Source organism: Bubalus kerabau, chromosome 23 (genome assembly GCF_029407905.1).
Source record: "Bubalus kerabau isolate K-KA32 ecotype Philippines breed swamp buffalo chromosome 23, PCC_UOA_SB_1v2, whole genome shotgun sequence".
Lineage (NCBI taxonomy): Eukaryota > Metazoa > Chordata > Mammalia > Artiodactyla > Bovidae > Bubalus > Bubalus kerabau.
The window spans coordinates 39,835,386-39,863,117 of NC_073646.1; the positions used below are offsets into that span (position 1 = coordinate 39,835,386).

General features: G+C 58.4%; 1 protein-coding gene across 4 annotated transcripts; it reads left to right on the plus strand.

The window, feature by feature from the left end:
• Positions 1-540: 540 nt before the first annotated feature.
• On the plus strand, positions 541-27,732 carry FBXL18 (F-box and leucine rich repeat protein 18). 4 transcript variants are annotated; one of them, XM_055561536.1, is made up of 5 exons: positions 541-1,732; positions 7,335-7,538; positions 11,097-12,634; positions 15,480-15,698; positions 15,873-17,550. In XM_055561536.1, exons 1-5 carry the CDS (start codon positions 1,715-1,717, stop codon positions 16,051-16,053), a joined length of 2,160 nt encoding a protein of 719 aa, XP_055417511.1. In that variant the 5' UTR covers positions 541-1,714; the 3' UTR covers positions 16,054-17,550. The 4 variants fall into 4 exon arrangements, with proteins under 4 accessions (XP_055417511.1, XP_055417512.1, XP_055417510.1 ...); XM_055561537.1 differs by lacking the exon at positions 541-1,732 and adding an exon at positions 5,015-5,102; XM_055561535.1 differs by lacking the exons at positions 541-1,732; positions 15,873-17,550 and adding exons at positions 5,022-5,520; positions 23,528-27,732.

Here is a 27,732-nt window from a genome sequence, read left to right on the forward strand (position 1 = left end):
CCAGCATGACTGGTGTCTTTATAAGAGGAGAGGGAATTCTCTGGCAGTCCACTGCTTAGGACTTGGCACTTCCACTGCTGAGGGTGCAGGTTCAATCCCTGATCAGGGAAGTAAGGCCCCACACACACAAAAAAGGAGATACACACACACACAGGCAAAGAGGGAAGATGGCCCCAGAGGCAGAACTTGGAATATGTGGCTACAGGCCAAGGAACTCCCAAAATTGCTGGTGTGTCTGTGCTAAGTCGCTTCAGTCGTGTCTGACTCTTTGGGACCCTGTGGACTATAGCTCGCCAGGCTCCTCAGTCCATGGAATTCTCCAGGCAAGAATACTGGAGTGGGTTGCCTTGCCCTCCTCCAGAGGGGATCTTCTGAATCGAGGGACTGAACCTGCATCTTTTGCAGCTCCTGAATTACAGGCAGATTCTTTACTGCTGAGCCATCCAGGAAGCCCAAGGATTGCTGGCAACTCCCCACAACATAAAAAGAATCAAGGAAAGATTCTCCTCTTGAGCCTTTGGAAGGAGCATGGTCCAGTCAACGTTTCCATTTCTGACTTCTAGCCTGTAGAAGTGTGAGAGAATGACGTTCTGTTCTTTAAGCCACTCAGCTGGCTGTAGTCTGATACCCTCCTCCCAAGAAACACACTTGCTTAGAGTCACCCAGGAGGAAGTCGGAACAAGCATTCAAATCCAATTCTTTCTGTCCACAGGATTTTTAGCACAGTCTCTAGACACAGGGCTTCACGAGTTGCAGCGCGTGGGCTCGGTAGTTTCAGCTCCCGGGCTCTGGAGCAGTATCACTAATTGTGGTACACAGGCTTTGTTGCTCTGCTCCACGACATGTGGGATCTTCCCGAGCCAGTAGCCAGGTTTCAACTGTGGCCCCTTCATTTGCAGGCGGATTCTTATCCACTAGTACCACCACGGGAGTCCGATAAATGATTTTTAAATGCAAAACGTTACGGGTGAGAGCATATCATCTATACATTAATTTACCCAGAAAATGTTTATTCAGTGCCTATGTCAGGGAATGCTCCGGGTACGGGGTGTCTACAGTTTATTGGGTGAGGACAGAAAAAAAAAAAGATACAGTAGATCAGATGGTGAGAAGAGTTACGGAGAAAAATTGCGCAGGATAAGGGCAAGTTTAGGTGGGTGTTCGGGGGTATGGGGAGGAGGTAATTCTATTCTCTGAGAGACAGAGAGAGAGAGAGAGAAAGAGAGTGTGTGTGTGTGTGTGTGTGTGTGTGTGTGTGTGTGTGTGCGCGCGCGCGTGCCTGTGCGTGTTGCTCGGCTGTCTGACAGGTGGTTTCTTAACTCTACAGACACCAAGAACAGCAAATGCAAAGGCCTAGAGACAAGAGAGTGCTCAACCGGCAAGAGGGGCCGCACAGCTGCAAAGGGGCGTGCAGTGCGCAGAAGAGCTGGAGATGAGGTCGGACAGCAGGCGCGGGTCTGCCTGGCCTCGTGGGCTGAACCCGCGCCTTAGCAGGCCCTTTGCTGTGTGCCGCATCCAACATGGCGGCCACATGGAACCCGCCCGCGGGCGAGCGGAAGTGCGTGTCGGCGGGCGCCGGAAGTGGCAGATGGCCCCGCCCCCTACTCGGGTCTCTGTGGAGCCGCGGACGCGCCGGCTTTGAGCATCCCTGGCCAGCCAGGCGGGAGGCCCTGGAGCTGTGGCTCCGGAGGCAGCGGCTCGGCCCGCCCTCGACATGGCCAGCTCTGGAGAGGTACGGCCGGCGCCTCTCTCCGCCCTCCTCCCTGTCCGGCGGCTTTGGCCCCGCTCGGTCCTCCCCACCCCGACTTCGGTTCCCCTGCGTCCTTTCCGTTTCGTTCCATGTCCAGCTCCATCCTGCCCGTCCCCACCTCGGTTGGCTCTGTGCTTCCCATCCGGTCCCCCAACCGCGGCCCCGGGCGGTCCTTCACACTCCGACCCTGGCCTTGGCCTCGCCGGCTCCTTCCCTTCCCGTCCCTGGCCTTACTCGTTGCCCCATCCGTGACCCGTCCCGCCCCCTAGGACCTCACCCTGTCTCTGAAGGTGTAAGTTCTCTCAGCCTTCGGTTTTCCGTCCCTTTCCCAGTCCCTCCTCCTGATGGGCAGACCTCTCCCCGCTCCCTGCTTTCCCAGAGTTTACAGCTCCTCTGCGCCTCCCCGGCCCTTTTCCCCTCTCCCGGGCCTTGGCTAGCTCTTGGAGCTCTGAGATGTTCCTCCTCCCTGCCTGTTTCCCATCCCATCCTCTGTCGCTGAATGTTCACTTTCAGCCCAGCCCACTTTTCTCTGAGCCTGTTTGTTGTGTGACTTGCGGGGCGGGTAGTGGAGGAAAAGCCATTTCACCTGGGGGCCTTATGACTTAACTCTGAATGCTCCACAGTCTGGGTCCGACAGAGCATCCCGCCGAGTTCCTGTAATGTGGTGCAAGGTATTCTCTCAGTAGACTAGGGAGTGGGGGATCTGGACTCTGACTAGGGCCTTCCCATTTGCTGCTTCCTTCCTACTTTTATGTATACTTGTGTGCACCTGTATTTATGGCTATCGTCGGGGACCAGCAACCACTGAGTGAACTTCCTGAGTCTTATGGGCTTGCTTGTTCTCTGGGGAACTGGAGTAGATGGGGCATGGGTACACGGAAGGTGGCTAGGGTTACTGACAGCTCTTCAAGTGAATTTGGGTCAGAAGTGGCCCCTAGATTGAGAGGGAGGCTGTGTCCCCCCCCAACACACACACACACACACACACACACACACACGTGGTAGCCTTGAAGGGCCCGAGAGTACCAGCTCCCCCAGGAAGAGTCATGGGGGTAGACTGGCTGTGTTAGCAGATTCTGGTTAGTTGCATATGCTTAGTGTGTGGAGGGCAGGGGCGGGGGGGGGGGGCATGGAGGGCATCTGCTACTGTGGTCTTATCCTCTTGTCACATCGTGAGCATCTCTTGGTTTGAGAAGAGAGAGGGGAGTCTTGTTCTATCCTGGATGTGGAGATAAGGTCCCTTTCTCTGTGCTGTGCTTAGTTGCTCAGTCATGTCCGGCTCTTTGCGACCCAGTGGACTGTAGCCCGCCTGGCTCCTCTGTCCATGGGGATTCTCCAGGCAACAATACTGGAGTGGGTTGCCATGCCGTCTTCCGGGGGATCTTCCCAACCCAGGGATTGAACTCAGGTCTTCCATGTTGCAGGCGGGTTCTTTACCAGCTGAGCTACCAGGGAAGCCCCTTTCTCTGGGTGGATCTTATGATTGATTGAGATATAGTTTGCATACCATAAAATTTATATACTTTTAAAATATGTCTTTTTATTTTTTGGCTGCTCTGTACAGCATGTGAAATCTTAGTGCCTCGACCAGGGTTTGAACCTACATCCCCTGCAGTGCAAACATGGAGTCCTAACCATTGGACTGCCAGAAAAGTCCTTAAAACTTACACTTTTCAAGTGTATAATGCAGTGATTTAAAAAAAATATTCAAAAAATAAAATAAAATAAAAAATAAATAAAAAAATATATTCACAGGGTTGTGCCATCATCCCCACTATCTGATTCCAGAATGGGGCAGTCTGATTTTGAGAGTCCTTGGTGGGTTTGAAATCCAGATGTCCTTCTCCTGTCCTTCTGAGGAGCTGGGCTCTGCACTTTTAATAGCTCTTCAAAAGATTCTGAAGCAATGGTTCACTGACACCCAGTTCAGTGCCTCTTTCCATTGGGCATTAAAAGGTGATCCCTGTTCATGAGCTGTTCCTGGCCAAGTGAGGAGGCAGTACAACGCACCTGATGAGGCTGGAGGGGGTGAAGGGTGGCTGGGGCAGCGGTGGAGGAGCAGGGTGAGTTAAGTGTGTCTGGGGTGCTGGAAGGGCTTCCTGAGGAGGGAGCCTTTGAGCTGAGGTTTCCAGAGTAGCAGTTTCCCTTCTGTGGTGGGGGCGTCATCGAGTGGAGGGAGCAGCTGTGCCAAGGCTTGGAGGTCCGACTGCTGGGTACTGGGCGCCATTCTGGAAATTGCCAACTAGAGAAGCAAAGACTTACGAAGAGGGGCAGTGGGGCTTGCCTGGTTGGTCCAGTGGCTGACTCTGTGCTCCCAAGGCAGGGGGCCCGGGTCAGGAATTAAGATCCCACATGCTGCAGCTAAGAGTTTAATACTAAATAAATAAATAAAATTTTAAAAAGGCAATGTGAGAAGCATCCTTTCAGGTCGCTCCTTTGATTAAAAAACAGCATTACAGAGTTCCACACATTTGCAAAAGAATGTTGTAATGAATTTCCCTCTATGCACTCATCGGCCAGTTTTTAAACAATTCTTCTTGGAGTGCAGTTGGTTTAAACTGTTGTTGGTTTCAGGTGTACAGCAAGGTGAATCAGCTGTATGTATATACATACCACTCTTTTTCAGGTTCTTTTCCCATATAGGTCATTAGAGAGTGTTGAATGGAGTTCCCTGTGCTTCATCGTCCAGTTTTAATAGTTAATACAGGACTGGTCTTGGTTCGTCTCTGACCCTTGCACCCCCCCACCCGCCCCCCGCCCTTGCCCCTTGGGTTATTTAGAGCACATCCCAGACACCTCCTCAGTTGATCTCTGAACCCTGCGATTTCTTTGGGTGCCTGACTATAGTCCGACAGTGAACATCCTAGGAGGGGATTTTTTTTACGGGGCCAGTACCTAGGTTTCAGCTTAATTTGGCTTAAGTTTTTTTAAAAATTGTGAAATATTACACATTCTGAAAAAGAACGTAACACAGTTTATCGAATAAACTCTTTGAGCCCCCACTCTTGAAATGGTTTTCAGCGTGTAGTCCGGTGCTAGACGGCTGGTTCCCAAGGGTGCCTGATAAGGATCACCTGGCCCTGAGCAGGGATTTCCGGACACCCAAGGAAGCCCCTGGCTGGACCCTACCGGAAGCCCCTGCGGCCCTTTTCCGGTGGTAGAGGGCGGGGCGGTCTCGGGCTCAGCCAATCAGGCCCTGTCTTGCGTATCCTTGCCCTCTGACCTCGGGCTAGTTACCTGATTTTTTTTTTTTTTTTTTTTTAAAGATGGAGGCTGGGACTGCCTCAGTTTCCCGTGCTGAGAACACATTCTCCGGAGAGGCAGAGGGAAGCAGGAACGGGTGTATTTGGGTGTGCGTGGACGTGGGCCTTGTGCGGCCCACGTTTTTATTTGGCGAATGAAAAAGCGGGAGGCCTCCTGTCTTCCTCCGGGTGGGGTCGCCTGTGTGCTGTTGCCTCCGCAGAGCCTTTCCTGGGGGGCTGGGTGGGGAGGGGTGCCTCGGCTCCAGGGAGAAGACTCGACTGGTGCAAACCCTGGGCCTCCTTCCAGCATGGGCCTTCGGGAGACCAGGGGGAACCGATCTGCTCTGCTGCCTGGGCGGCCGCTCCTCACACAGGCCCGCCGCCCCGAAAGCCCGTGCCTGCCCGGGGTGGAGCGTGGGACGCTGGCCTCGGGACAGCCCTAGTGGGCGGAGCACGTGGAGAACACGATCTCGCAGCATGTGCTGGGACTGGACGGAGGAAACCTCTGGTCAACTCCTGCTTTGTTGTGTGTGTGTTTTAATGTAATTTCTGGGTGGTAGCCTAACTGCGGAAATTATATGATACTGGTGTACCTGAGACAGTTTTCCCCAGTGTTCTCTTTGCTCTGCAGCGGCATTCTTACTTTGATAAATCTGCGAATCGCGGGGGGAGGTCAGAAGGGGTTAGCCTCGGGTTGGTCGGCGGAATTGAGGCCCAGCCCTTCCCTCTTGTCCCCCAGGAGCCTGGCACACCGAGCTCGCCTGATAATGATCACCAATGGTTCCACCCGCTCTCGAGAGACGAAGTCCCTCGGTCTAGGGTGCGGTCTGGGAATCTTGATTTTTAACAGATGTGCCTGGGCGATTCCAGGTAACTGGACCTGGGAAATTTCTCAGGAAAGTAATGTATGGTTCGAAATACTGGACCCAGAATACAGCGACCCAGGGCAGCTTGTGGACTTGGGCCTGATGGCCGCCTGCTGCCCTGGTAATGGTGGGAGGAAGGAAAGAAGGAAGAGAAGGCAAATCTGGCTGCCGCCTCTCAGGAGGACGGGAAAGTGGGAGGGGCGGTGCTGGTAGGTCGGCAGTGGACGTGCAAACGTTTCTTGCCCTGGCGAGGGCTTGGCTTGATGCAGAGGCCAGAGGGGTGTCGCAGTCAGAGCTCCCAGGAATCCCCTGGTGCCTGCATGGGGTACGCAGAGGGGCCTTTCCTCCCGGACTTAACGGTTGCCATGGCAGCAGCACGGCTTTCCAAGCCTTGACGCTTCCATCCTTGGCAAGTATTACCAGCGAAGAAGCAGGCTGGAGAAGGTGGGGCTGGTAGACAGAATCATTGGGCAAGCCAGTAGAAATAGTTCTTGGTACTCTACTGGGAATGTCACAGAGGCACCCCACTCAGGTCGGTTTAGAGGCAAGAGGGTCCTTTCCGGAAGTGTTGGAAAGATGCAGGGATGCCTCTCTCCCACGCCCCACCCCCCACCACCCCCTCAATGGGCTCTTCTTAGAGAATTCCAGTTCCCCTGGCCTTGATTCAGGGATTTCCTGTCACACTAACAGAGGCCTAGTCCCTCTCCCTATTGGTTGTACAAGGCACTGATCAGTAAGGTGGGAAGCCCACATTTGGGCAGAAAATCTTTTGTTGATTTTTGCAAAAAGAAAATGAAACAGTTAAGACGTGTGGACATCTTACTGGAAATACCAACAAGGGTTTCTAACCAGAAGTGGAGAGAAGCTATGCCGCCTCCATTGTTTTTTATGAATCTTTAAGATTTTTAAATGGCATTGGTCTGGTTGGTGCTGCTTCTTAATTATGAGGGCTTCATCATTTCGTTCTCTCCTTTTACTCGTCCTTAACAACAGCGCTGAGAGGTGCCCATCTGGTGCTGTTCTGAGGAGCTGATACACAGTAACTCCTTAACCTATCACAGTGATCCTGGGGGGGTGAAGACCAGGTGTCATTATTTCTGGATGGAATTCACCTGCCCAAGGGTTTTAAGACTGACCCTCTGGGCTGAGGAGGAGAAATGGCAGCTTTCACAAATGACAGCCTCAGCTGATGGTTGTGAGTTGAGTCAGAAACCTGCCAGACTTGGCTGAGGAACTTTGGTAGGAAGAAAAATCTCTCTTAAATTAAAAAAAATTGAAATTCCACTTAGACTCTGTTACGTTCGAAGAGAGATCCTGGTGTGCAGATTGGAAAGGGGGCCTTTGGAGAATGTCGGGGTCTCTCGCTCTGTAGTTAAGAGTTTTGGTAACAGCTCCCCACAGACCACGGCGAGGACTTCCCCTGGCTGAGGGCCGCCCTTGGGGATCCCATGGAAATTTGGTGCCCCTTATTTTCAGGACACGTGCGATGACAGCGACACAGCCCCAGTGGCAGACAGCGCCCACCTGCTGGGCTTCTCCGACGAGATCCTTCTGCACATCCTGAGCCATGTGCCCAGCACGGACCTGGTTCTGAACGTCCGGCGCACCTGCCGGAAGCTTGCAGCGCTGTGCTTGGACAAGAGCCTCACCCACACGGTGCTGCTGCAGAAGGACTATGAGGTGAGGGGCCCGGAGGTGGCGCCTGGCGTGGGGGCAGAGGTGGGGAACAACCGAGGTGCCCCACTGAGGCCTGGGGTGCCTGCTGCTGCTGCTAAGTCGCTTCAGTCGTGTCAGACTCTGTGCGACCCCATAGACGGCAGCCCACCAGGCTCCCCTGTCCCTGGGATTCTCCAGGCAAGAACACTGGAGTGGGTTGCCATTTCCTTCTCCAATGCATGAAAGTAAAAAGTGAAAGTGAAGTTGCTCAGTCGTGTCTGACTCTTAGCAACCCCATGGACTGCAGCCTACCAGGCTCCTCTGTCCATGGGATTTTCCAGGCAAGAGTACTGGAGTGGGGTGCCATTGCCTTCTCCGGGTGATGAAAGCTGGGGGCCCAGGGACTCTCCTGGTGATCCAGTGGTTGGGACTCCACCTTCCAGTGCAGGGGGATGTGGGTTTGGTCCCTGGTGGAGGAGCTGAGAGCCCCGCCTGCCTTGCAGCAAAAGAACCAGAACATAAACAACCAGGGCAATATTGTAACACATGCAATAAAGACTTTTCCAAGGTGAAAAGCCCGGGGCCTAAAAGTATGGATGTTAGCCACCTGGGCCAGGGTGTAGGTGAGGGGGGTGTTGTTCTGGGAGGGTCTTAGGTCCTGGCACCAGGCCAGGAGGGAGACGGATTTCCAGGTTGAGAGTTACCCAGGAGTGGACTTGCAGACCCATGAAAGGTGTTGGGCTCTCCTGGGAAGTTGAGCACAGTTGGAGGCAGCACCTCGGCCCCCAGCCGCAGCCCGGAGTTGAGGTTGCCTGCATCCTCCCCAGTGCTTGATGCTGTTAGTCTTTCTGGTGGTAGCCATCCTGATGCACGGAAGCTGGTATCTCTCTGAGGATTTAACTTGGTTTCCCCGATGAAGGACGCTGTGACTTCTACTTTCATCAGCTGCAAGGGAGATTTGTATATCGTCTCAGAAGTGTCTGCGCAAGGCTCTTGCCCACTCGTTATTGTCTGTCTTTTTCTTAGTGAGTTTTGGGACTTCTGTGTATGTTCTGGTGCGAGTCCTTGGTCAGATGTATTGTGACTGTTTCCTCACAGTCTATGGCTTGCCGTTTCATTTTATTAGCAGTGTCTTTTGAGGAGTGTAAATTTTTCATTTTTGTTATTCGGTCGCTAAGTTGTGTCGCACCTCTTTGCAATCCCATGGATTGCAGCACACCAGGCTTCCCTGTCCTTCACTATCTCCTGGAGTTTGCTTAAACGCATGTCCATTGAATCGGTGAGGCCAGTCTTTTGAAGAGTGTAAGTTTTTTATTTTGCTGATATCCAGTTGAATTTTTGAGTTCCTGCTTTTTGTATTCTGTTGAAAAAATCTTTGTGAGACCTGAGGTCATGAAGATTTCCTCCTGCTGTCTTCTTTCTTCTTTTTATCTAACGTTATATTACTTTTAGGTGTACATTGTAATGGTTTGCTATTTGTATGCACTGGGGAATGATCATGTCGAAGTAACAGTTGTTACCTTATGGAGGTATAATTTTTTTTTCTTGTGACGAGAACTTTTAAGATCTTCTTTTGCAACTTTCAAATATGCAGTATGTTTGCATCTTTGTGATAATAATGTGGGGTTATTAGCTATAGTCCCTGTGCTATACTTCACATCCCCAGGACTTATTTTATAACTGGAAGTTTGTGCCTTTTGATTATCCTCTCCCTCCAAATCACCAATCTGTTCCCTCTATCTATGAGCTTGGTTTTAAAACTTCCTCTCTTTTATGGAAGTCTAGTTGACTTACACTATTATATCAGCTTCAAGTGTACAAGATAATGATTTGATATTTTTATAAATTACACACCATAGAAAGTTATTATAACATTATTGATTCTATTCCTATAGTGTAAGAGTTTTTTTTTTTTTTTAGTTGTACATATAAGTGAGATCTTATACTATCTGTCTTTCTCTTAACTGAATTCACTTAGTGTAATTACTTAGTTCACTTGGTGTAATGCCCTTAAGGTCCATCCGTGTTGTTGCAGATGGCAAGACTTCCTCCTCCTCCTCCTTTTTCTGACGGGAATGCCACACGGCGTGTCTCAGTTGCGTCTTCCTTCTCCGCTCGTCTCCTGATGGACGCTCAAGTTGCTGCCGTGCCTTGGCTGTTGTCACCAACACTGCTTGAGAAGGCGGTGCAGAGAACCTTTTCGAGTTAGTGTTCTTGCTTTCTTTGGGTAAATACCCACAAGTGGACTTGCTAGATCATTTGGTAGTTCTATTTTTAATTTTTTGAGAAGCCGCCATACTGTTTTCCACAGTGGTTGCATCAATTTACATTCCCACTAACAGTGTCCAAGGGTTCCCTTTTTACTGCATCTTGGTCAATGCTTGTTATTTTGGTCTTCTTGATGATGGCCATTCTGTCAGGTAGGTGTGAGGAGTTTCTTTTTAAATTTAATTTTATTTTTTTTGGCCACGCAATGCAGCATGCAGGGTCTTAGTTCCCTGAGTAGGGATCGCTCCCTGCACTGGGGTCTCAGCTACTGGACCACCAGGGAAGGCGTTATCTGGAGTGTTTAGAATGTGTCTTTCACCTGTGCGGTTCCAGCTGTGGACATCGCTGTAGAGAAGTGATCATGTGCACGAGCCTTACGTACACAGACGCTCAATGCTGTGTTGTCGGAAGGCCTTGGTGGTCGCTGGGCCCACAGCGGGCTGGATGTACCGTGGCCCCCTGACCGTCCAGGCCCGGTTTTTGAGGAACATGTAACCATGTGAACGTGCACGTGATGTAAAAGAAAGCAAGAGCCAGAGCCCGCGTTCCGGACACGATTCTACCGTGTGATTTGAAAGAAACCCACACAACATGAAACTTCCCTTCCTAACCATTTTAAGCATAGCATTCTGTTAGCCCTAAGTACATTCACAGGGTTACGCAACCGTCGTCACTCTTTCTGAAAGTCTTTTTAATCGTCTTAAACAGAAGTGTTGGAACTATTAGGCAATAACTCCCATTCCCCTTTCCCCAGGCCTCTGGTAACCTCTGTTCAGCTCTGTCTCTGGTCTTGCCTTTTCTGGATCTCTCGCATCAGTGGGATCAGACAGCATGTGACCTCCGTGACGGGCCTCCTGAGCGTTCCGTCCTCAGGGCTTGCCCCGTGCTGTCGCTGTGCCGAGCAGATCGCGCCGCGTGGGCAGACCCCACTGCCTTATCTGTTCAGCGGTCAGTGGACAGCTTGGGTTGTTGCCATTTTCTCGATTGTTGTGAACGGTGCTGCCGTGAGCCAGGGTCTGCTGGTGTCGGTCCAAGCCCCTGCTTTCAGTCCTCTCGTGTGCACACCTGACTGTGGACTTGTGGGCCACGAGGTGACTCTGGCTTTTCAGGGGATCCACCAGACTTTGCCCCAGGGGCTGCCCCACTTTCCCCTCCCGCCTGGCAGGGGCTCTGAGTGCTGGCGGGAGGTGAGTGTGCGGGGAGGGGCGAGGCGGCTCCCTGACCGTCGGGGGGAGGATGCGGGCTGGGGGATGAGGGCAGAGTTGATGCCAGTGCCTTCAGCCGCTCTCTGTCCCCCTCCCCCGCCGTCCGCAGGCCAGCGAGGACAAGGTGAAGCGGCTGGTGAAGGAGATCGGCCGGGACGTGCAGCAGCTCAGCATGGCCGGCTGCTACTGGCTGTCGGGCACCACGGTGGAGCACGTGGCACGCTGCCGCGGCCTGGTGCGCGTCAACCTGTCGGGCTGCCCCCTGACCTCCCTGCGCCTCTCCAAGGTGCTGTCGGCCCTGCCGCACCTGCGCTCCCTGGCCATCGACGTGAGCCCCGGCTTCGATGCCAGCCAGCTGAGCAGCGAGTGCAAGGCCACGCTGAGCCGCGTGCGGGAGCTCAAGCAGACGCTGTACACGCCCTCGTATGGCGTGGTGCCCTGCTGCACCAGCCTCGAGAAGCTGCTGCTCTACTTTGAGATCCTGGACCGCACGCGGGAGGGCGCCGTGCTCTCGGGCCAGCTCATGGTGGGCCAGAGCAACGTGCCACACTACCAGCACCTGCGTGTCTTCTACGCCCGCCTGGCCCCCGGCTACATCAACCAGGAGGTGGTGCGCCTCTACCTGGCCGTGCTCAGCGACCGCACGCCCGAGAACCTCCACGCCTTCCTCATCTCCGTGCCCGGCAGCTTCGCCGAGAGCGGGGCCACCCGGAACCTGCTGGAGTCCATGGCCCGCAACGTGGCGCTGGACGCCCTGCAGCTGCCCAAGTCCTGGCTCAACGGCTCGGCCCTCCTGCAGCACATGAAGTTCAGCAGCCCCTTCTACTTCAGCTTCAGCCGCTGCGCCCTATCCGGCGGCCACCTCCTGCAGCGCGTCATTGACGGCGGCAGGGACCTGCGGAGCCTGGCCGGCCTGAACCTCAGCGGCTGCGCGCACTGCCTGGCACCTGACTGCCTGCTCCGCAAGGCGGAGGACGACATCGACCCCGCCATCCTGGAGGCGCTGGTGGCGGCCTGCCCCAACCTGCGGCACCTCAACCTCTCGGCCGCCCACCACCACAGCCCCGAGGGCCCCGGCCAGCACCTGTGCCAGCTGCTGGCCCGGCTGCCCTGCCTGCGCTCCCTGTCGCTGCCCGTCTGCGCCGTGGCTGACTCCCCGCCGCGGGCCGACCGTGCGCCCATACCGCCCGCCATGCGTGCGGTGCCCCGCGGTTTTGGCAAGAAGGTCCGCATTGGCGTGCAGTCCGTCCCCTTTCCTGGGCCGGCAGGCCCCCAGCCGTCCTCGGTGTTCTGGTCGCTGCTGAAGAACGTGCCCTTTCTGGACCGCCTGGAGCTGATCGGCTCCAACTTCTCGTCCGCCATGCCGCGCAACGAGCCCGCCATCCGCAACTCCCTGCCACCCTGCAGCCGGGCGCAGAGCGTCGGGGATGCAGAGGTGGCTGCCATCGGCCAGCTGGCCTTCCTGAGGCACCTGACACTGGCCCAGCTGCCCAGCATCCTGACGGGCTCGGGGCTGGTGAGCATCGGCCTGCAGTGCCAGCAGCTCCAGTCGCTCTCGCTGGCCCACCTGGGCTTGATGGGCAAGGTGGTCTACATGTCTGGCCTCTCAGACATGCTGAAGCACTGCAAGCGGCTAAAGGACCTCAGGTGAGGGGCCCAGCCGCAGCCTCCAGGGCACAGAGGGGAGTACAGAGTGCGGCCTTGAGTTCGGCGAGCGTGTTTGCATTCCTGCCGCATGCCTGCCAAGACGGGGGCACAGGCCTGAGAGTCTCGAGGGCCGGGGGCTTGACCAGGGACTGATGGTGTTTAGTGGGGGGTGTCGGGGTGTGGGCTGGAGCGACAGCGGTTGGTGGCATCCCGGCAGAGCACACAGGAGGCCGTGCTCCTGAGCCCAGTCTGGGACATTGCCCTCATCGCTGGCTGTTTGAATGCCTGTGTCCCAGAGGCTCGGGCGCTGGTCAGAGAGGGGCCTGAGAGGTGGGCAGGCAATGAGGGGGGCCTGAGCCCCTGCCTGTGCCCACAGAGCCTCACGGAGCAAGCTGTGGAGGTCAGATCCTTACTGGGCGGAAGGGCGAGGGACAACGAGGGTGGGGGTGCCACACACACCCCGCCCCAGGGCACAGCCAGTCATGGCAAGTGCCTCTTCCTCCTCTGCCCTGCTGCCCTGGCCGCAGACACTGCTGGTTACTCGCACTGAGCTCGGCTAGCCCTCCAGTGCTGGCAGCCTGCAGGTGGAGTGGATGGGCCCCACACGCCCACCACACCTGCCATGAACACCTATGACAGGGGCATCTCTGGGGACGGACCTGGAGGTGGCGGGCACGTTAAGAGAAAAAGAGAAAAGCGTTGAGAAGTCTGTGTGTACCACGTGCTCTCCTCTCTGCTGCTTCAGCGAGATCCCCAGTGGGAAGCGAGGTCCCGCATCGCCACCTAGTGACCGAGGTGCTGCAACGTGTCCTTCGCCGGCTGGCGGCATCCCCGTCCTGCAGGCAGCCAGGGCTGGGGTGGGGGGTGATTGCAGCCCAGCAGTGCTGGGTTAGGGCTTGTCTCCCTGCTCCAGTGTTCCCACTTTCAGCAGCCCTGCCCCTGGGGGCTTCCTTCCTGCTGGACCCGGAGAGAACGTGAGGCCTTTCAGAATCATGCCCAGAGGGACCCCCGTTCCCCATGGTTTTAGGAGCTTAGGACTTCTGTTTACATGTGATTAAAGCCCCCAGCTCCCTGCTGCGTTTCGTTTCAAGGCCTGGTGACTCCCGTGTGGGACAGCTCTGAACAGACATCCCGTCACCTCAGACCTGATTTTAAAAATGCTTCCCTGTCCTGTGCCTTGTCCGTGTCCCTGGGCATCAGGAGGCTGAGTGCTGGCCTCGGGCTCTCGTTTGGGGAGGGGGAAGACAGCCCCTTCCCCATGTCTGCCTCGCCCAGGGCGTCACTGCGTACAGAGCGCTCAGGCTCTCCTGACCCCTGGAGGCTTTCTGCCCCCAGCACAGGCATACTGCCTCTGCGGGGAGCGGGCTCAGGGGGTCTTGCTGCTTGTCCTGGAAGCCTCTCTTTTGATGATGAGAGCCCGTGGCTGCAGATCAGCTTCTTGGGGGCTGCCCAGGAAGTCACTCTCAGTTTACCGGGCAAGACGGGCCTTTCGGGGTTCCCTGTGGGTCTTACATGTTGATGGAGGTCTTGCCAGCCTCCCAGGCCCACCGAGAGTGTCAGTGTCTGTCCCAGGTGTTACACCATGTTTGTGCTGGGGGTGGTTTGTGCAGTGCCTGGGCCTTGGAGGTGGGGGTGGCTGGACCCAGAGGGCTCAGGACTATGTCACCCCAGGTGTGGCGGTGTCCCCACAGTGTGGGCATGGCCTGGCGGAGGGCTGTCCTGTGCCTTCCTCCCGGCCCTTGTGCTAACAGGGAGGGTGAGGGCCCACAACGGCCCGCACAAAGGCCACCAGAGGCCTGGGTGGCTGGTTGAGAGGGAGCCTTGCCTGGTGCCCACTCGCCACCCTTTAAAGCATCCTCCTGGTCAGTCATCGCGGTCAGACGTAGCTCCCTGAGCTGCAGTTTCCTGCAGATGTGCCCGAATCTCCATCATCCCGTGAAGCCCTTCTCGCCCACCACAGCGCCTGTGCGCCCTCTGCCCGCTCTGGGCGGATGTCTCTGGCCGGCCTCTTCCTCTTGTGTTGCCAGCCTTGAAGTGGCTCGGGCCAGGTGACCGTGGATTCCCCCAACAGTCAGAGCGAGTTGTCAAAGCTCATGTGACAGCCAAGCATGTCTGAGAAGTACCGCTGGGGCCTGGTGCTGATCCCCAAGGATGACCCTTATTAACAGTTTTCCTTGTGGGAAGCTTTCAGGTGGACTGGATCCACGCTGACCTCTGTCCGTGAGGCCACCTAGGTCTTCCTGTGTGATTTACCAGGAAATGATCTTAAGCTCTGCTTGTGCCCCAGCTCCCTGCCCCGGGCTGCTGTGCCAGTGTCCTGGGGCTGCCCTGACAAACGACCACCAGCTGGGTCACCCAAGACAACAGGGCCATCCTCTCACAGTCAAGAGGCCAGAAGTCCCAGGTCAAGGTGGGTGGGAGCCTGCGCCAGGCCTGTCCTTCGGCCTCTGGTGGCTGCAGGCAGCGTGAGCATTCTTAGGCTCGTGGACGTGTCCCTGCAGTCACAGAGCCAGCCCCCTGTGCCGTCACATGGCTTCTAAGGGACCGCTCATTGGGCCAGCTCCTGCCCCAGTCCTGCGTGCCCTCATCTCAAGTCATTTGTGTCTGCAGAGACCCTGCTTCCAAACAAGGGCCCTCTCCCCCACTGCCCCGTGCAGGTCCCGAGGGGTGTCACCGCAGCACGTCTTCCGGGGGCCCGGTGCAGCCGGTCCCCGCGCCCCTCCCCATCCTCCTGGCTCTCAGGCGCTCTGAGAAGGCAGTGCAGCCGCAGAGCGAGCCTGCCGGGCCTGTGGGCCCCCGGACAGGAGCTCCGTCGTCTCACACCACATGTCCTGTCTACCCGCAGGTTGGAGCAGCCCTACTTCAGCGCCAACGCCCAGTTCTTCCAGGCGCTGAGCCAGTGCCCCGCGCTGCAGCGCCTCTGCCTGGTGTCGCGCAGCGGGACACTGCAGCCCGAGGCCGTGCTGGCCTTCATGGCGCGCTGCCTGCGCGTGGTGGTGTGCCACCTGTTCACCGGCGAGTCGCTCAGCACCTGCCGCAGCCTGCAGCAGGCCCTCCTCCGCAGGTGAGTGCGCTGGCCCCTCGCGGGCGGCAGGACCCTCCTCGTCGTCATCCTCCGGCTTCTCAGGAGTTCCCCGGGGGACAGCTGTCAGAACCGGGCACCCATGCGGTGCCACCCGTCACCCTGCAGCCTTAGGCTCCTGGTGTCGTTTCCCCATCACGTTGTTTTTCCTCACAGGTTCGCTTCAGAGCCCCTGTCACGCCTGGTGGGCCGTCTTCTGGAGGGCTCTGGGCCAGCCGGGTGCCTGGGGAGGCTGCTTCCAGCCCTGCCTCACACGAGGACCTCTGCCCCCTTCTTTCCTGGGAGCGTCCACCTCGAGCCGCAGAGGCCTGGCTCTTGTCCCTGTGCTGTTTGCTGACTTGTCCTCGTTCCCACCCTCCCACCCTCACCCCACGGTGTGCAGGTTCCTAGAAGTGATAGGGCGTGTCCAGGAAGTGGCTCAGTTGCGTGCTCTTCTACATGGCCATCCCAAGCCTAAGCGTCCCTGTGGGTGGGAGAGCCCCTGGCCCACAGCCTCGCCCATGCGAGACGCTGCCAGACTCCCGGGGCTCCTGGGCGAGCCTGTCCTCGCACCGTGAGTCTGTATGGGTGTTTCCAGGGAGCATCGTTTCGCGTGCCCGTTGCTGGGTCGCGTCTCCTTGTTTGTGGTCGATCCCCTCATTCCTGGCGGGCCCTACTGCGGGGCCCCTTCAGGGAGTGGCGGCGCTTGGGGCCAGTGAGCCCAGAGTGCGACCGCCGTGCCATCGCCTGTCGTGGGCCCGCCTCTCCGCTGCTGGCTTTCTCTGCCATCTGTGTTCACTGTGGACTCAGGTTACGGCTGTGGGTCCAACAACCTCCCCTGCTGACCCTCCTACGCCCTAAGCTTCCTCTTAAATCTGCCACTTGCCCTGGCCCCTGGTCCGAGAACGCAGGCAGCAAAGCTTCTTGGTTGGTGTATAAAACACAGCTCCGTGGGCTTTGAATGACAGCTGCGGGGAATCTCCGGGGCAACTGCCAGACGTGAACTTGACCCCTGCGTGCACAGAAAGTTCAGAGACTCCTGTAAAGGCTGCTCCCGTGGGTGCTGACCTGAGCACGTGGCAGCTGCCTTTGGCCAAGTAAGCGTGTGCTGTCAGTCTAGCAGGAAACGGTGAACTTGGCTTCGCCGGCAGTTTGTAGGGAAGCAGTTAAGTGAAGCGATGTCTGCAGGGTCCACTCCGGCGGGACACTCCGGATCCTGTGACCTCTCACCTATGTACTCCGGAAGCTCTCTCTGGTGCTCCGGAAGTTCTCTCTAGCGCTCTCGACATTCTCCTGGTCCCTGGGGTCCTCGGTGAGGGCCAGTTAAGTCAAGTACAGACATCCTTCTGGGGTTTCTAAGCCTTCCAGCGCACACTGGAGAAGTCAGGGTTGGGGGTGGAGACTAAGCCTCAGAGAGGGTGACTGCAGCGCCCTCAGTGGCTGTGCGCCTGCCGGCCGGGCCTGGTAAAGCCCTTCCCGGCGCTAAAGACTTATTTTCCAGTAAGCGTGCTAAGACGCTTGAGTCGTGTCTGACTGTGTGTGACCCTATGGACTGTAGCCTGCCAGGTTTCTCTGTCCATGGGGTTCTCCAGGCAAGAATACTGAAGTGGGTTCCATGCCCTCCTCCAGGGGATCTTCCCAACCTAGAGAAGATGGTATTTTTAAAAGGTCTTTAAATACGCGTAACCTAAAGTTTCTGACTTGAACTGTTTCATGGTGTGCGGTTAGCGGCACCGAGCGCGTTCACAAAGGGAGCCTCGTTCTACTTTTGCTTCTGTGGACTGTACAGACGTCTTTTCAGTCTCCAGTTTTCCATGTCTCTGCATTGGTTCAGATTTAGAAGCAGCAGGCGTTTGGGGGGCTGTGGGTCAGGGCGGAGAGCTCACAAGATCCTGCCTTCTTGTGGGTGTGTGTGTCCCCCTTGCCATCTGGGCCTTTGCAGAAGGTGTGCGGTGTGTACACACCAGGCCGTGTCCTTCCCTAGTGGGTCCTGGAGTTTGACAACCGGTCCAGCAGGAACGTATATCGGCCCCCAGGACTGGAGTGAGGGTCTGGAGCAGCCCTTCCTAGGGAAGGGGTCTGCCCCGAGCGGGTCCCTAGAGGCATGAAGCACTTAGGCCCCCTGGAGAGGAAACGTCGTGACACGGCAGTGCCCCTGGCGGCCGTCGAGTGTGGCCCTGGGGTCCCAGCCCCCCTCTCCCAGATCTCCATGTCCCGCGGATTGGGGAACGTGATGAAGGAGGCCAGGCTGGTCACAGAATTACAGACGTGCCATCAGCCAGGAGGTCTCCAGAGTCATAGGGCTCAGGCCGCCCCACCAAATGGTCCTTATGGGGTTGCCGGTCCTTGGGGTTTGCTGTCGCCTTTCTCAGGAGAAATCCTAGCAAGGGTTTTCTCCTCCCTGGTGTTCATGATCTTTCTAAAAACAGACCGTGGATCAAGCTGTTTTCAAGTGGAAGCTCCCCTTGGCTCCTCCAGCCAGAGTGCCCAGCAGTTTTAGGAAGGAGTCGTTATGTGCTTTTGTGCTGATTTTGCTGAGTTAACGCTCCATCAGGGGTGTCTCTGTGTCGTTCAAGCTGCACACATTCCCTTTTAAGGACGTGTGGTGCTCGGGCCTGGCCTTCACAGCTGACTCTGCACTCGTGACGCCCCCTTCTCTCAGGCCTGCGCCTGGGAGCCTGGAGAAAGGCCGGCGCTGTGGGGGGCACTCCCCACTCACCACTGTGTCTGCCCTCGGTGTCCGGGCCTGAGGTCGACGTTGGCTGGGTGGACTTCTGGGCGCAGGCTGGGGCCATGGTGGGGACCCGCTGAGCGGCTGAGGTGCCTGGAGCCCTGTGTGTGCTGGAGCGTGGCCCCCCTGTGGGCTCCCCCTGCCGTGTCCTGCCTCTGTGGTTCCCGCTGCCCCAGAGCCCTGTGAGCTGTCTGCCCCGAGCCCCAGCACAAGTGGGGAGACCGAGGCTCCGAGAGGCTGGAGGTGTAGCGGGACCCGCGCTGGAAGGACGCGTCTGTGTTCCTGCAAGGCCTCTGCTGCGGGGCATGGGGTCCTGGCTGCGCTTCTGTGAGGCACCCAGCAGGTGGTGCCTTGGCTCAGGGTGATGGCGCTGGCTTCAGGCATCACAGCAGGACGCATTCCACCTGGGATGATGACCAGGAGGGGCTTGTCGCCACCTTTTCTCACGGGGTTCCCTGCCTCAAGCTCAGAGGATTACTGAAGCACCTGCCCGCTCACCTGCATGCCTCTGAGGCCCAGTGGTTACGATTCCAGGCTGTCACTGCCATGGCTGGGCTTCCATCCCTCATCGGGGCACCGAGATCCCACAAACCACCCGGTGCAGCCAAAACAACAAAATGAGGCAAAACAAAACAAAAAGTCATGTACGGAAAATGACCTGCTGGCCCTGTTACAGGCAGAGATCTGCGTGTCCTGGCCTCCTGCCTGCCCAGCAGAGAAGATGGGCCCAGACACAGCCTTCACACCAGGCAGGTGTCCGAGGGCGCGGAACAAAGAAAGGACCCAGCCTCCCCTGTGGGAAAGGCAGGAAGAGCCCTGCTTCTGGAAAGTGCAGGGCAGGCTGTGGTCCGCTCTGGTATGGGTGGTGACCTCCTGGAGGGGGGTGGCTGCAGAGTCTTATGTGGGCGCTGGTCACACGGGGCCACACGGCCCCTGGAGCACGTTGGTGCAACCCTTTCCACCCCTTCAGGCAAAGCCCACTCGTGTTAGTGGACGGAGGGGACCACCTGTCACCGGAGGCCGGTGGGTCAGCTCTGTGGAGGCTGAACTCACAGCCTTGACCCAGCCAAGCTCCAGGCTCCTGTCCTGCAGCCGGGCCTGAGGCAGGGTTTACACCAAGCTCTTCCTGGCAGTGGCAGCGCTGTTTGTTTTTAGCAGAAGACGGAACACAACCCAAGAGAACGTCAGTAGGACTTGCTGTTTAGTCCGTCAGTCGTGCTTGACTCGTTTGCGACCCCATGGACTGTAGCCCTCCAGGCTCCTCCATTCATGGGATTTCCCAGGCAAGAACACTGGAGTGGGTTGCCGTTTTCCTTCTCCAGGGGATCTTCCCAACCCAGGGATTGAACACACATCTCCTGCATTGCAGGTGGATTCCTTACCACTGAGCCATGTGGGAAGCCCCCCATTTGTAGGAGACTGGGAAGTAAATTACGATGCATCAAGCCAATGTAACGAAGCGCAGCCTGTAAGAGACTTGGGGTCCCCACGGGGAAGCTTTCAAGGTGTGTCGCAGACAAAAGCAGGGGCGTACCCTGTTTCTCTCTGGCGCCTCTCGGAGGTGTTTCTTGAAGGCTGTGAGAAGTCTGCGGTGTTGGTCCTGGAGGTGTCTTTGTTGGGGGGAAGGGGAGGTGCCCCAGGGATGCCCCAAACCAGCTGCTCTGTGTTCTGCTTCGCCCCGGCCCGCCTCCTTCAGGCCTTTCTGGTGACAGAGCCTCACACCGAGTTAGCAGCTCCAGGGGCCCAAGCCCATGGGTTTACGATCCTGTTCCTCCACATGGGCGGGGGACCAGTGAGCCCTGACACGGAGGGTCTCTCCCTGCCCACTCCTCTGCACGAGGGCGGATCCAGGCTGCCCCAAGGGGCCCTGGGGGTCCCTGCAGGCTTGGCAGGGAGCTCGGACGGCATGCCCTGCACACCCGCCTGGAGCGCATCTTGAGTTCTGAGAAGCTTTAGTAACTGTTTTATTCTTGGCCACTGCCCACCTCCCTGCTTCTTGAAAATCCCTGTTACAGCGAGAGTGGCTTTTATAAAAGGTCTTATGACTTTGGCTTTTCTATAAGACTTGATCTGGGTGGGGCAGCGGGGGGAGCCAAGGCTGCCAACTTGCATTTCTCTCCTAGTTTCTCAGGCCCAGAAGCAAGCCAGCACTGCTGCCAGGCTGAGGCCCCAGCCGGCCCCTCCCGGAGCCCTTCCAGCTCCGAGGCACCTGTAGGGCCAAGCACGGAGACCGAGGTCCCTGGGGCCCCCTCGTGCACGCGCGGACCTTGGGCTCAGAGCTGCCTGCACGGGACGCCCCTCTCCATGTCCGCTGGGCCGCGGCCGGGCCTGAGGTCCCGGGGCTGTGGCCGCCCCGTCGAGTCCTGTGTCAGCGGCGACCTTGGGGCTCAACCTCCCCGCCAGCCGCCCCCTGATGTCAGCCACAGGCAGATGCGCCGCGGGCCGCCCCTCCTCATCCCCCCGCCCCCGGTCGCTCTGCAGCTGTGTCCCCTCGGCTCCTTGCTGTGGCGTCCGAGTCCTCTGTGGGCCCATCTTTTGACACGTTGACGTGTTCGTGCCCTCAGATCCAATGGCCCTATTTCTGGAATTTATCCTGAGGAAACAACTCAAGCGCATATATGATTATACTGTGTGAAACGAGGCTTACCAATATGGTTGTGGGAAGGGGTCCCTAAACCGTGTCCCCTGGGGAAGGGGCCCGCTGGCCGGGACGGGACCATGGAGGAGGTGGTCCCCGGCCCGGGTGCTTTATTGCTTTGGGCGCAGGTTGGTCACAGCCCCAAAGACTGAAGGAAATTCACCAAACCCGACTCACGTTGTCTGTGTCCTGAGACGTCAGCCAGGCCGCGTCCAGGAGGAACGCGCTCAGCACAGGAGAGGGTGCGTTGGCGCCACGGGAGGGGCTGGGGCCCCTGCGCTCACCTTACAGTTCGGCGTGTTTTCTCTCTGAACACAACAATGGTTTTAAGACAAGCAAAATCTTGTCTGCTCCCTGGAGGCTCGGAGAAGGCATTTGGGGCAGCTGAGCTTCTCAAGCACCCAGAGGCCCCTTGGAAATCCCCTGGTGTGTGTAGAAAGTTTTCGGCGTGGCTCCTCCCTTCCGACCGCTGCAAGTGCCAGAGAGTCAGTCTGGTTGAACTTTCTGGAGCTCTGTATCTTGTTGGTGCCCTCGGGCCCCAGGAGGGACGGCATCCAGGACGGCGTCTCCTCTCACCATCTAGAGCTTCTGTTGCCCCTTGTGGGGCCAGGTGGCCGAGCTCGCAGATGCCAGGTTCAGAGTGAGTGTGGACTGAGCGCGGGCTCCAGACATCCTGCCTCTTTCTACCCTAGATGAGATCCAGGCTAGCAGTGAGGGGAGGCGGGGGCTTCCCCGCCTCTGCTGCCCAGGATGGTGTGGGGGTTGCTGAGGGTGGACCTGGGCATGGGGGGCGGTGCCCAGGTGGGGGTGCCCAGGAGGACACGCACACCATGCCTGGAGGTGAACCCATCAACCTGGCAGGTCTGGCTTTTGTCCTTGCAACCTCAGGCTGCATGCAGCCTTGGGTCTTTCCTCTCGTGACGCGATTTGCCCTGGTCAGGGTAGCGGCCCTCAGAGGCGGCCTCCCCTGCTGTGGCTCATCCGTCTGGTTCCGAACATGGGGGACAGCAAGGAGTTTAATTTTCTTTCCTTGTATCGATTTACTCCAGTCTCAAACCACACTTGAATTGTACACACAAACATTACAACCCATCGATGGCCCTCCACACGAGCCCCACCAAGAGCCTGTCTCCCTGCCCCCGGGAAGGGAGAGGGGATCTCAGCCCCACCCTCGGAAGGAGCGATTGCTCTCCCTACTGCTGCCCCATGTCCACGTTTTGTCCAGGCTTCACTCTGCGTGGGGACGGTGAGACTCCAGCTGGGAGGGCGTGTGGGCTCCTTGGTCTGGGAGGTGCCTTTCAGGGGTATGAGGGTGACTGAGCACCCCCCCAGACCCCTCTCTGTCAAGATCGGGGCTGACCTGGGTGCTGACCCCAGAGAAAGCCTTGGGAAGGACGTCGGTTTACTTGGGGCAGGAGTCGCAGGTCAGGGCTGCTCTTAAGGGGCAGCTGCATTCTCGGCTCCGGTGAGAAGTTAATCCCCTTCGGCATCTTGACGGCGGCTCCATAAGAGCCTCGGGGAGGCAGGTGGGCAGGCAGGCGGCTTGCATGCACGTCCCACACCTGAGAATATTTTGTTACAAGTCAAGTAGATCGCACAGCAGGCTTGCAGGTGAGGACTTGCCCACGAGGTTCATGGTCAGACGCTCCCACCAGGAGCAGAACACGGTGCTCAGAACCAGGAGGCATTTCCTCAGCGTCTTTATTGCCACAACATCGAGTTTTATGAATGCCTTTCTGGCGTTCAGTTTGCACATGTCAAAATCCAGTGCAGTGCTGCTGGGGGGATTGAGGGAGGCTGGGACCGCCGTTTCCTCGTTCCTTGCAGCAGGCGTGGGCTGGGGGGCGGCCTGGCTTTAGCTCTGGCAAATTGTGTGGCCACCCTCTTGCCTCTCGCCCTTTGCAATAATATGGGATGGAAGTTCCTCCCGTGACCAGAGGCACCTTGGCTTCTGGGTGGGAAGGGGGCGGTCACCTCGCTGGCCAGGGGCTGTGGGGAGGTGACCTGCGGTGACGTCTTGTCAGCTCCAGCGTGGTGCCCGGCCCAGCAGATGCTCCTTGTAAACTGTCCCCCGCCCCACGGGGTGGAGCCTGGCGCCCAAGGGTGCGCGAGGTGGAAGGCTGATCTGACGTGCCCGCAGAGGTCCGGGGCTGGCGGCAGGCGCTGGGACGTGTCATCCCGGCAGAGTGACGACGTCACATGACTTGGGAGTCGGTGTCCTTCTGGGTGGTCTGTGTGTGCACAGGGTTGGCCGCCTGGCCCCCGTCCCTGCCGAGTCCTGCCTGTGCAACCTCGGTGCTGCGGCTCCCTGGTGTCACCTTCAGGGACCTCCCCGCTGCCCGGGGGAGACAGAGCCTGCTCGGATAGCGGGAAGGCCCCCGCGCACACTCCCGCGTCAGCCGCAGCACCTTGGGGACACAGCCTGTCTGCGCGCGGCCTGCTAACAGCTTCCCTCTGGTTCAGTTTCCAGGCAGAGCGGCCAGCGCTGAACGTCGTCGTCTTCCCCCTGCTCCATGAGGGCCTGACCGACGTGATCCGGGACGTGCCCATGGTGCACCTGGATGAGGTCACCTTGTTTAAAAGCAGAGTGGCTGAGGAGCCCCCCAACCTGTGGTGGTGACGGGAGTGGGCGCCTGGCCGCAGCCACGGACCCAGGACGGCCTGGACAGGCGTGTGGCCTCCCCTCAGCCACAGCTGCTGCACCTGCCCGCCGCCCGGGCCCGCACCCCCGGGGTCCCAGGGGGAAGGAAGCCACCCCCCGGGCTGTCTCGCGCGCCCGCCCGGCCCCTGAGCGCTTCCTTGTGAAGACTCCACCTCAGCGCCCCTCGGCTGAGATGGGGAGGAGGGAGGCGAGGCCGGCCGGCCGGTGACCTGGGGGCCCGGCTGGGGTGCCTCCGGGGGTGTGGACTCACTGGAGCCAGGTCCCCAGAGCCCCGCGTGGCCCCAGTGCCCCCCGCCCAGGAATGTCCCTTGACTCTGTGTTGCTGGCCGGCGGCCTCCAGGCTCCGGGCGGGGCAGAGGGGAGCTCCAGGTGTGTGGCTGCAGTTTGGGGCTCCCTTCTTCCTGTTAACCCGGTTTTGTCTCCGGTTCCTTTCCAGTCAGACGACATCAGGCAGGTTGAGGCCAGCAGCGGATGGCCGGGCGTCCCCGGCCGCACACAGTCACGGCCACCGGTTTTGGAAGCTGCAGGTCCATGTTGCTGGGGAAATGTAGGCAGACCTGCTTCGTTAGAAAAACTTGAAATATTAGAACCCAGAAAGGACGTGTGAGGCCGGAAAGGCAACCCCATTACCCTATTTCAGAGAGCTGTGTTTAGCACTTTAAAAAAATGGCACCGCAGCTGTTCCCAAAACGGGGGGGCAGCCTCCCCGTGTCCCAGCCTCACACCCTGGGGTCACCGGGTGCCTCTGCCTTGTCACCCCGAGACTCTCCCCCAGAGCCATCACCCCCACGGCTGGTGGGCTTCTGAGGGTGCCGGTTGGGGTCTCTGCACCCAGAGTCTTGCCCCGACACCCCTGGTGATGCTCCTGGAGATGTCCCGGGAAGGCTGAGCGGCGTCACGGGGCGTTCCAGCCGGGGGTTGCTGGGTCTCCAGAGAGGCTGCCTCCCCAGGGCCCGGGGCTGGCCTCCTTCCCACTCTGGGCTGGGCGTGCAGTTTGCCAGGCCCGCCTCACCACTGTTGCCCACCTTGGCTGCTGTCTGCTCCGTGGCCCCCAGCCTCGCTGGCTTCCTGCTCTGTTGCACATGCTGGTTGCCCCCGTTGCGTGTCTCTTGTCCTGTCATTCGCCTGTTGAAGGGACCTGGACCCTGAGCCCACATTCGCCTGCCCTTCCTGGGGTCCTCCTGGGGCAGACAGTTCAGCAGCCCTCCCCCAACCAGGCCCAGGGGATCAGGAGGCCTTCGGAGGGCAGAAGCGCGCCTGGGGTCAGGGTCCCGGATGCACACAGGCCCCCAGCGCTCTGGTCAGTCCTCCTAAGCACCATCTGGCGGCCTCCTGCCCCATGGCCCGGGCCCTGCTCTCACCTCCCTGCACTGGGCAGACCGTGTGTTTGCACGTGGAGCTGGGCTCCTCCCCCACCCCGTGGCTTTCCTGCTGTGGGTGCTGTTGTCTGCTCTGGAGCGTGGGGTGTCCCCTTCCCTCCCCAGGTGCCACTGGCAGCCTTCTGCCTCCTGCCTGGAGGGGCCAGCGTGCCGGCTGCTCCAGGGGAACGCCCCGTGGTGGGGCCCTCACCCCACGGGCCTGGCCGGCTCCTCTGGCGTCCTCACAGGTTGCAGGCCAGACCGCCCCGGGCCCTGGAGAGACAAGGCCACACGCTGTGAACAAGGGTCTGAGAGGTGGTGGGATTCCCCCCCATCCATTTCTGGGCATTTCTGTCGGATGCACCTAGAAACCACCTGCAGGGCCATCAGGAAGGTGGTTTGGGGACTGACCGCTTCCCTCACAGCAGGGCTGTGGCCAGTTTCAGCCTGACCAGCCTGGGGAATCAGCCCAGGATGGGGGCAGGAGACCCAGGGGCCCTGGTACTCATGTCTTCATCCACAGCACCTGGGCTCAGGCCAGAGACGGACCTTCCCACTGGGACCCTCCCCACAGGCAGCCATGGTTCTCATAAGCAAGTGCTTTCAACCAACAGCTTCGTCTGTGCCAGCCAACAGGGCTGAGAGGGGCCGTTCACGGGAGGCTGGGGCGCGAGCTGCCTTGGAAAGCAGCCCCCTGAGAGGGGGCTTGTGTTTTTAGTGTCCCCCCGACCACCCTTTACTTAGAGCAAGCATTTCCCCTGCTCCTGCAGCCGGGACAGGACTCACCAGATGTCAATAATGTGCTTATTCTCACTAAGTGCTATTTTGGCACCGTTGTTAATTGCAATTTATATTCTGCAGCATTTTATGCTGGGAGAAGAACCCACCGTGATGGTCCCCAATTGGCGGAACTGGGCTGTTAAGCGGCGGACCATATGCTGCCTGCAGAGAGGGGCCTGGTCAGTGCTGGGGCCTGCGCGTGCACACTTGTGTGTGTGTACGCGTGTGTGCTGTGTGCATGGAGCGTGCGTGTAGTCAGCCATGTAAGGGTTTTGTTCGTGGTGTGCACACGAGTGTGGGAGCATACATGTCTGAGTGGTGTGTGTGCATGGTGTGTGGAGACAGACACCGGGGAGTGGGGAATGAGGGAGGAGGGGACCCAGACGTTTCTCTCTTTGTTAACAAGAGACCCCAGCTGGCCTCCGGAAGCCGCCCCTCTGCCGGTGCCCTGCCCTCAGCCCCGAGGCCCTGCCCCAGACCCAGAGGCCCTGCCTGCTCCTGGGGCTGGGCTCTGCTAAGTCAGTGCCTCCAGGCAGCCCGACCACCGGCCCGAAGGTGCTCCTGGTCCCGGAGGCCTGTTGACTGCCTTTTGAGGACCGGGGAAGACAGGACTGAGGGTCCCTTCTCCAGGTCTCCAAGGGCTTCTCTGCTCGGGCCTGGGGCCGAGGCGCTCTCTTCTGGTGGCTCTGCAAGGCTGGGTGTTCAAGATGATGCTCCCTTGACCCCCAGCCCAGCCCCACCCTGAGGCGGGATCCGGGGCCCCAGGAGCAGAAGTTTGGCAGATGCCTGGCCTGGGGAAGTGGGGCCAGGGTGCCTGGGTCTCTGCTGGCCGGAGGGCCTGAACCCAGCGGTCACAACCTCATTGCCCCGGTGGTCTCCTGGTGCATGGCCAGGATGGTGGCGGGTCCCAGTGCATACCCTGCCAACCCACCCAGCCTGGCAGCGGGGGACCTGCCGGGATGGGTCCTCCCTCCCGTCCCCCTCTGAGCAGCACTGCTCAGCCTTCTGCTGCTTCTCAGCCTCCCTGTTCCGTTAAGATTTGAAAAGTGCTGAGACCTTGGAAAAAGAAAGAAGGGAGATTGGTGGGTGAGGATACTGGAGTGTGGCCCCCACTGAGGGAGATGTGGACGCCGACACCTGTGGTGTGGTGGCCTCGGCCCTTGGCCCCTCCCTGTGCGGAGGGCTCAGGGCACAGGATTCTGACGAGCAGTGTCTCCGGTCTGCCGGGCGTGATGAGCAAACACCCACAGAAACTCACACAAACCCGAGGTCCCACACAGGCTGACCAGAGTCGTCTAAATTACTTTCTGAAGTTTTTTCAAAAAACTCTGAAGTATGAGGTCTTGCATAATAGCACAGGGTTGGGGCACCAGCTGTACCAGACTCCAGGCCAGCAGTATCCAGAAGCTGCCCTGCTGTGCCCACCGAGGGAGCGAGGGTGCGAGAGCGGTGGGGGTGGGCAGAGGGCTGTGTGCAGGTGTGTGCTTTTGCCCGTGTGCCATGGTACATGACACCCCACGGCCATCGGTTGCCTCCAGCCAGTTCCTGGCTGCCACTTGGACTACTGACCGCCCGCCCACCTGCCCATCTGACCACTGCCTGCCCCTCTGGCCAGAGAGTCCCGCTCAGCACAGGATCGGTCGTGATGGGGTGGGGCGGGGGTGCCAGGGTGTCTCGCAGCATGTGTGTATGTGACCAGGTGCTAAGTGACCGAATTCGCGTCACCTGCCTTTCAATGACAGACCTCTTTGTCCTTTGGTGAAGCTGCTTCTGAATTTTGTGTTCCAACTTACATTTCGAATGGGTATTTTCATGTAAATTTGTGGCATGTCAAAAGTTTCAAATAAAGTGGAATTGATTTAGCAAAA

What these genes read in the sequence shown, in the direction of transcription:
- FBXL18 (XM_055561534.1), top strand. Translation starts at nt 5,470, where the DNA reads ATGTGCTGGGACTGGACGGAGGAAACCTCTGGTCAACTCCTGCTTTGT. An exon ending in TGCTGCAGAAGGACTATGAG is followed by an intron (nt 7,539 to 11,096) that starts GTGAGGGGCCCG and finishes CGCCGTCCGCAG; the next exon opens with GCCAGCGAGGACAAGGTGAA. An exon ending in AAGCGGCTAAAGGACCTCAG is followed by an intron (nt 12,635 to 15,479) that starts GTGAGGGGCCCA and finishes GTCTACCCGCAG; the next exon opens with GTTGGAGCAGCCCTACTTCA.